Raw genomic sequence first — 8,517 nt, forward strand, 5'->3', positions numbered from 1 at the left:
TTGGCGTGACCAAGGTCTGCGTCACGCAAAGTGGGTGTGGGTTGGCGTGACCAAGGTCTGCATCACGCAAAGTGGGTTGGCGTGACCTAGGTGTGCGTCATGCAAAGTGGTATGGGTTGGCGTGACCAAGGTCTGCGTCACGCAAAGTGGGTTGGCGTCACTCAAAGACACTTTGCGTGACGCATAACTATGTCACGCAAACCCACTTTGCGTGACCTATGGAACTTTTTCGTCGCGCAAACTTTTTATGTTTTTATTTTTTTGACAAAAATATTTTTGATTTAATTTTTAATAAATATTGTAATTCAATTCTAAACAATAAACAATAAACCATGAAAAAATTTAATTATAAACCATATAAAAATGGGCATACAAGATGTCTAAACAAAAAAAAGAAAAAACTACAAGAAGTAGTGTTCTAGGTTTGAAAACTACTGGGTATCGGGTAGGTGAGGTGGCTGGGAGGTCGAAGGTGGAGTAAGATCAGGTACTGGCAGCTGGATTTGGAGACCGGACACCGCTAAGGCCTGTACAATCATACTCATCTGGGCCCTCATCTGCTCGTTCTCAGCTCTCATCTGCTCGTTCTCAGCCTTTATATGCTCGCTCTGGGCCCTCATCTGCTCACTTTGGGCCTTTATCTGCTCGTCCTGGGTTGCAAGCTGACCTTTTAGGGTTGTCACTTCCTCCTTCAGGGCGTTGACCTCTCCTGTGGTCGAATTGGAAGAAGAGGCACCCGTCTCACGAACCCGCACCTTCCCCATACCCCGAACAACCTTGCCATGACGACGACCGTACTTTTGATCCAGGACCTCAGTCATGATCTGAAAACCTACATCCTCGGGTAAAGTGACGTCCTCCATCGGGGTTTCCGAGGGAAGTTGCGATGTTGCTTCTTGGAGAACAGCATCGCCCTTTTCCACCATAGTAGCCTGTAATAATAAAGAAAAAACATATAATGGTTAATAACAAAATATAAATAACAAACAGCCAATTTCCGCACCATTTTTCTATAGCTTCATAGTTGGCATCGTCTGAGCTAATAAGAAATCTCTCCACTTCTTTGAGATAGTTTCGAGTAATCTGTGGTTCCCATGAGACACCTTTGCCTAACATCTCAATGCTAAATCATCAGGAAATCCAGGAATAAGACATTGGTGCAAAAATTCTCTATATTCCAAAAGATTGTTAAATAAAATCAACCAAATACTCGAGACCAAAAAAGAGAAAAACTACATGCGTATAGAGCTATAGATAAGATAGAGGTCAGTTCTTCGCGAAACCAACATTGCATTTTACCAAAAAAAATAAAAATAAAAAAAATAAAACCCAACAAAATAAAAGATGAGTATATGCAGTGGCAGTCATATAAGAGTTCATTCATCAGCTGAAATTTGTTACTTCAGATTGGCCCATTCATCATTTCTATAAAATTTATATTATGGCATTCCCACTTAGCAAAACTAACATGTTAGCATTAATAAACTGAAAAGCTATATCATTGTAACCCGAGTCAACTTATCCAATCAAAAAAGTAGTGTAATATCTTTAGTAGAACATAACCTGGTCTATCCAGCAAGTTTTATGCGAAACTCATTGAAATTCCTTATCATTGAGGTAAACTTGGAGCTCATTTTCTGCACATTGATGAAGCCGTTCCAACCCAGACTCAACTTCACCTGCAGAAACACAAATTAATTAGGACAAAGCAACACGATGCATTGTCTCTCTTCAAGCTTGAGAAAATGACATACCTTGCAAGTACTCAAAGAACTTGGCATGTTCATGCTCCGGCAAATAATATCAATTAGCATATGTCCATGTTAGTACTCGCCTATATTCAACTATTTGAAAATAAAGAAAATTTAATAAGAAAAAGCAATAGACTCTTGGTAGAAAAGTGTGGTCATTTGTGGTGTACCTGTAGTCAGGCCTCTGTAATGAACTTCAACTGTGACTCAGGTTGGCACTACATATCGCTCTGCTTCTCAAGCTACAATAACAACATCGATGGTATACATAACTCAAAAAAATGAAAAATAGTAGAAACTGAAGGAGAAAATTGTACATATAGAAAATACATTGCACTAAGCATAAACCCAGGAACACAAACCACACAAATGACATTCACATTCATCAGCTATACCAAAATCACTAACCAAGAAAGACATGACAGTAAAATGTTTTACTTACGTGCATAGTGCATCTGCAAGTCTGCAAGTGCTTTTCACCGGGACTGCAGTGCAGTGAAGGGAAAGGAAAAAAAAATTACTCTAACATGAATTATTTTATAAATACCATAGATTGTCATGAAGAACATGTATTTTGAAATTATAGATATGATTTATACCCCAAAAAGTAGATAATAGAAACTGCTAAAGCATCAATTGAAAAAATAAAAAGAAGATTCATGCACATCGAGCCTATGATAAATGTCAATTAATTGACATTAAGTCAAAGAAAGCATCTGCTAAAGCATAATTAACCCAACCTACTTTAATCCATGAAATCAAATCAGTTATCCCTTCCTATTCTGATAACTGTCCGAACCATGAATGAGATACAATTGGATCATCATCCAAGAACCCATGCAGGTGGTTCCCATCCTCAAATAGAATTTTCCTGGTGCAACATAAAAGCACTGTTGAAAACAACGAAAGAATACATGTCAACAATGGCGTAATATATGTGAAGCAAGTTGGTTTGACATGAAAACAAAAATTGTAATTGTCCACATATTTCACGCCTTCATTGTATAAGAAAAATGTCAGTCCAACCACTTGTAGATCAAATGTAATTTTGATTGAGTATTATTCTTTCCACCCAGAATTTCCTAACAATAAAACAAAGTGAATGAGAATATAAAGACACTTCCAAGGCAAACTTCAACGGCTCAGTGAAGAACATTATGCAAAATAGAGTTTGCATGCAAACTTTCTCCAAATTCAATAGCCTGCATCGTAACAGAAATCGAAAGGTAAAAGGGAAGAGTTAATAAGAATAAGATTAGCTAGCAATCTGTTTTGCATATATAGTAGATACAACATACTTGATGAAATCATTTCTTGCATATGAAATACAACATCGTCATTTAACTGCATACACAGTGCAAAAACCTCTCCATTTGCTTTTAAGACAGGCATCCCAAGAAGTTCAAGTAGTTCCTATAAAACCACCTTTAGTAAATAACTGATAAGCACTCATAATGCCTCACCAACAAACCAAAAGGTATCTATGTTGAACACATGTTGCCAAAAAAATGATTAAAGTATGTATAAGCATGGATACTCAGTCGACTACTAAATCATGAGCAAACGAAAGGTCTGCAATTAGGTACAAAAGAATCCATTGCACCAAAATGCCAAAATAATACTAAAAAAATACAAACCACAGTTTTTAAATTGATAACAAACTCGTAACATCAGAAAGAACCGACCATGCATTCTTGAATATACTTTGTAAATGTCTTGTTCCTCGCAACTGAAACACCATTTTCAGCCACATGCAAACTCGCTGAATCAATACCAGAGAAACGAAAAAACCTTGCAATACTCACCTGGGAATTCAGAGGCGACGGAGTTCCGTTAGCCACAAAGATCATAAATGCACCAAATAGAATAAACACTCAACAATAATTAAGCTTACTCTCAATTCAAAGCCTTAATCTTTTATCTAAGCTAAGCAACAACACAAAGAACAAAAAATAAAAAAGGCATTGTAAAAAACAATAGAAAAATTACTGAGAGTAACGTAATTTATACCAATAAACTACCATTCAATTTCAATTTTGAAGTAACCCCACCACATTCCCCAAAGACTAAACCAAAACACAACAAACTCACCCCAAATTTTCCATTTTATTCCCTATCTTTCAATCAATCAAACATACCCTCAAAGATTATATAAACAAACTAAAATCCTAATTCCAAAACAAACCCCTGTTTTAAAAATTTCTCATCTTTCTTCATAAAGCAATCAGAAAATGCAAGCACATAAACAAATTACTGAACCTTGGGGAAGAGACAGATGGTACGGAAGACGGATAACCTGAGGTGGGGACTTCGTGCACGATCCTTGGCTGTTTCGTGCTGTACGATAAAAAAAAAGGAGAGCAAAACGGAAACCGAAAACAGAAGCTCACTTCGCATCAGCTTTTTAGGAAGCAGCAGCTCTAGATTTACCCCTATTCAGCTAAACCGCAAAAACCTATGAGAATCGTTCAAAAACGAAAAAAAACCCGATATATATAGAAAAAGGAAGTCAGATTTGGGGAAAAATAGAGATGAAAAAAAATACCAGGAGAAGGAGAGGATGAGACGCTGGAGGAGAAGATGACATCCAACGGAGCAGCAACTTGAACGGAGCTAAAGCGAGTGCAGATTCTGATGAGGGATGTTTTGATGATGCAGGGATTTCGAGGACACTGGATTACCTTGGAATTTCTCCGTTTGTGACTAAGAACACTCGAGAACAACGTTTTAGTTTTCTGAGAAAGAAAACTCCAGAGAAGCAGAGGAACCGAGAGGAAAAGAGGATAGGATACATGGTTGCAAAACTTGGAAAAATTGAAAAAAACCGCCTATTTTTCGCTATGGAGCGCCAAAATTACCAATTCTAGGTATACAATTCGACGTCACGCAAGGTGGTTTTGCGCGACGATTAAAGCGTCGCGCAAGGTTATTTTATTTTATTTTTTTAAAGTATTAAAAAAATTACCAAAAATGTGACTTTACTCCTTTCAAGTTCAATTTTTATTTCACATAAACCCCACAATAATATATTATTCAAAAAAAAACCCATAATAATTTTTTTTACATATATATCATTCAATTTCTTAACTGTTATAAGTACAAAATAAATAAATTAAAATCTACTTACTAAATACATATACCATTGCACTTGATGGGAAACACATTGTACGAAACTAGTTTCAACGATCCAACCGTCAAACTTGTTTGTATATGCTTCGAGATCGCATACGCCAAAAATAGAAAGAAAAAAAACATTTAGAGATCAAGTAACGCGACAAAACTTTTCGACGGTTATAAATGAAAAATAACGATTTAACGGTAGTTTTAACTCCGATTTTGATGACTTTTACAGCTACACTCCTTGACCCTATATGAATACAATGAACTAATTCAATCGTCAATTTAAAGTATTTACACAAGTGGATACCACAAAATCTTATGTTATACTTAATGAAAGTATTAATAAACTCTTAAGTGTTAGTAAATCTACCATTTTGATGGGAAACATATTGTACGAAACTAGTTTCAACGATCCAACCATCAAACTTGTTTGTATATGCTTCGAGATCGCATACGCCAAAAATAGGAAAAAAAAAACATTTAGAGATCAAGTAACGCGACAAAACTTTTCGACGGTTATAAATGAAAAATAACGATTTAACGGTAGTTTTAACTCCGATTTTGATGATTTTTTACAGCTACACTCCTTGACCCTATATGAATACAATGAACTAATTCAATCGTCAATTTAAAGTATTTACACAAGTGGATACCACAAAATCTTATGTTATACTTAATGAAAGTATTAATAAACTCTTAAGTGTTAGTAAATCTACCATTTTGATGGGAAACACATTGTACGAAACTAGTTTCAACGATCCAACCGTCAAACTTGTTTGTATATGCTTCGAGATCGCATACGCCAAAAATAGAAAGAAAAAAAACATTTAGAGATCAAGTAACGCGACAAAACTTTTCGACGGTTATAAATGAAAAATAACGATTTAACGGTAGTTTTAACTCCGATTTTGATGACTTTTACAGCTACACTCCTTGACCCTATATGAATACAATGAACTAATTCAATCGTCAATTTAAAGTATTTACACAAGTGGATACCACAAAATCTTATGTTATACTTAATGAAAGTATTAATAAACTCTTAAGTGTTAGTAAATCTACCATTTTGATGGGAAACATATTGTACGAAACTAGTTTCAACGATCCAACCATCAAACTTGTTTGTATATGCTTCGAGATCGCATACGCCAAAAATAGGAAAAAAAAAACATTTAGAGATCAAGTAACGCGACAAAACTTTTCGACGGTTATAAATGAAAAATAACGATTTAACGGTAGTTTTAACTCCGATTTTGATGATTTTTTACAGCTACACTCCTTGACCCTATATGAATACAATGAACTAATTCAATCGTCAATTTAAAGTATTTACACAAGTGGATACCACAAAATCTTATGTTATACTTAATGAAAGTATTAATAAACTCTTAAGTGTTAGTAAATCTACCATTTTGATGGGAAACACATTGTACGAAACTAGTTTCAACGATCCAACCGTCAAACTTGTTTGTATATGCTTCGAGATCGCATACGCCAAAAATAGGAAAAAAAAAACATTTAGAGATCAAGTAACGCGACAAAACTTTTCGACGGTTATAAATGAAAAATAACGATTTAACGGTAGTTTTAACTCCGATTTTGATGATTTTTTACAGCTACACTCCTTGACCCTATATGAATACAATGAACTAATTCGATCGTCAATTTAAAGTATTTACACAAGTGGATACCACAAAATCTTATGTTATACTTAATGAAAGTATTAATAAACTCTTAAGTGTTAGTAAATCTACCATTTTGATGGGAAACACATTGTACGAAACTAGTTTCAACGATCCAACCGTCAAACTTGTTTGTATATGCTTCGAGATCGCATACGCCAAAATGTGTATAATAATAAATTTAAAATGTGTATAATAATAAATTTAAAATTTAATGCAATGACATTAAATAAGATATCTATAAAACAAAAATATAATATGAGTTTGAATTCAGTACACATTAAGAGACTAAAATCAATATACAATCTGACACCAGATTTTTATTAAATTTTAATCGTCTTAAAAGATTAAAGTTGAAAAATACAATTCTCGACTTGCCAATCTATTTGTTTACTAACACATGGAATTGAAAAAATTTAGCTTGTTAGTTACTAACACGTGGATCAGGAATTTAGCTTGTTAGCTTGTTAGTTGCTGCGGGTGTGCTGCATGCTGCTTCCTTGGCCGGAATCTGCTCCTTCACTCCCACCACAGGTTGCTGTGAACAAACATAAGTAAATACATAGAACTCTGAATAATTTAGCCTATGTGGACATATACACCTGATCCAAATGAAGTCGTTGACCCAAAATGACTAAGTAAAGTCGTTGACTTTGCGTGACGTATGTGGCGTCGCGCAAAACAGCTTTGCGCTTTTGCGTGACGCCACATACGTCACGCAAAGATCTTTTGCGCGACGTAAGTGCACGTGCGTCGCGCAAAGCTGTTTTGCGCGACTCACGTAGCCCTGCGTCACGCAAAGTCAACAGAAAAAGCTGTAAAGCTTACTTGCTTTAGCGCCAAAATCTTGCGGGACAGTAAAGTGCGGTCGCGCAAAACAGTATTGCGCGACGCCAATCTTCGTCGCGCAAAGTGCAGTCGCGCAAAGGCCATTTGCGCGACGTTTTGTGTTTAACGTCACGCAAACATACTTTGCGTGACGTATTTAGCTGCGTCGCGCAAGTTTTCGTCGCGCAAACATGTTTTTGTACTAGTATATATGGTCCCTATCGTAGATATACCAAGCAGGATTGTATCATGTAATACTAGGTTGCTGATATACCAAGCATGATGACTTCTAGAATGGGTAAACTGGGCATTGGTGCTTTAGTTGCTAGTGCTAGTCTCTGTTAATAAGTCATAATATATGCACTGAGCTTGCTTTAGGTGGGAAGATGGCTTTTTCAGTGGTAGCACTGGCTGTTTGGATTGTGGATAATTTCTAAATAAAATAACTACCAGAACATTTGATTTGAAAATAATAAATAAATATATAAGTTTTGTATAATCTATGCGCCTTTTTATGTGATCATTAATATATGTTCTGTCTTCTGTGCTGATGTGAAAATAATATATATATATATATATATATAAATTCTCTATAATTTATGCGCCTTTTTATGTTAAATCTATGATGGGTGACCACTTCCTAGATCGCTATGAAATTTTAATATGTTGTAGGCGTCACAATTATTAACAGCTAACAGGCACCCCTACATGCCAGCATCATTTTATATTGTTAGGATTAGGATTCTCTTGGGATCACTTTCATTGGTTCCTCGAGATCTTTCAATTTTAATCTTTGAACATAGAATGAATAGTATAGAATAAATTGTTCCTACTTCCCACACCAAACCTCTCTCTTTTCTTTCTTCTTGATTCTCATGACGTTTAGGTCACTTTTTCCCTCTATTCTTTTCCTTTTTGTCAAAATTTTCTCTCAGCTATATCAATTGAATTGGTCATTTTTCATCGAGTTAGATCTAATGTGCTCGACGGTTGTAGATGCAAGGCAAGCTGGCTGCAAGCTCTAGTCCAGCGCTTCCGGGGTGGAGGTGAAGACAGAGACGTACGGGACTTTTATTCAATGGAATGTGTTGTGGGAGAATATAGAGAAAGAAGATGGTGAATAGATTGGGGTTGGT

General features: G+C 35.7%; 1 protein-coding gene and 1 long non-coding RNA gene across 9 annotated transcripts; both read right to left on the reverse strand.

Annotated features, from left to right (window-relative positions):
• Positions 1-423: 423 nt before the first annotated feature.
• On the reverse strand, positions 424-957 carry LOC148692358 (uncharacterized). Its single transcript, XM_088680839.1, has one exon. It carries the CDS (start codon positions 924-926, stop codon positions 432-434), a length of 495 nt encoding a protein of 164 aa, XP_088536965.1. The 5' UTR covers positions 927-957; the 3' UTR covers positions 424-431.
• A 27-nt stretch (positions 958-984) lies between these two features.
• On the reverse strand, positions 985-4,512 carry LOC148692359 (uncharacterized). Of its 8 annotated transcripts, none has more exons than XR_015953865.1 (8): positions 4,297-4,512; positions 4,011-4,191; positions 2,496-3,556; positions 2,194-2,236; positions 1,922-1,993; positions 1,755-1,844; positions 1,564-1,679; positions 985-1,123 (listed from the first exon to the last, which is right to left on the reverse strand). It is a non-coding gene; the product is annotated as an uncharacterized LOC148692359 (long non-coding RNA). The 8 variants fall into 8 exon arrangements; XR_015953866.1 differs by lacking the exon at positions 985-1,123 and having other exon boundaries at positions 1,455-1,679; positions 2,496-3,164; positions 3,437-3,556; XR_015953868.1 differs by lacking the exon at positions 985-1,123 and having other exon boundaries at positions 1,455-1,679; positions 2,496-2,953; positions 3,050-3,556.
• Positions 4,513-8,517: the final 4,005 nt, after the last annotated feature.

The sequence above is a fragment of the Pyrus communis genome, chromosome 12, assembly GCF_041283825.1.
Source record: "Pyrus communis isolate YQ-2024b chromosome 12, ASM4128382v1, whole genome shotgun sequence".
NCBI classification, from domain to species: domain Eukaryota; kingdom Viridiplantae; phylum Streptophyta; class Magnoliopsida; order Rosales; family Rosaceae; genus Pyrus; species Pyrus communis.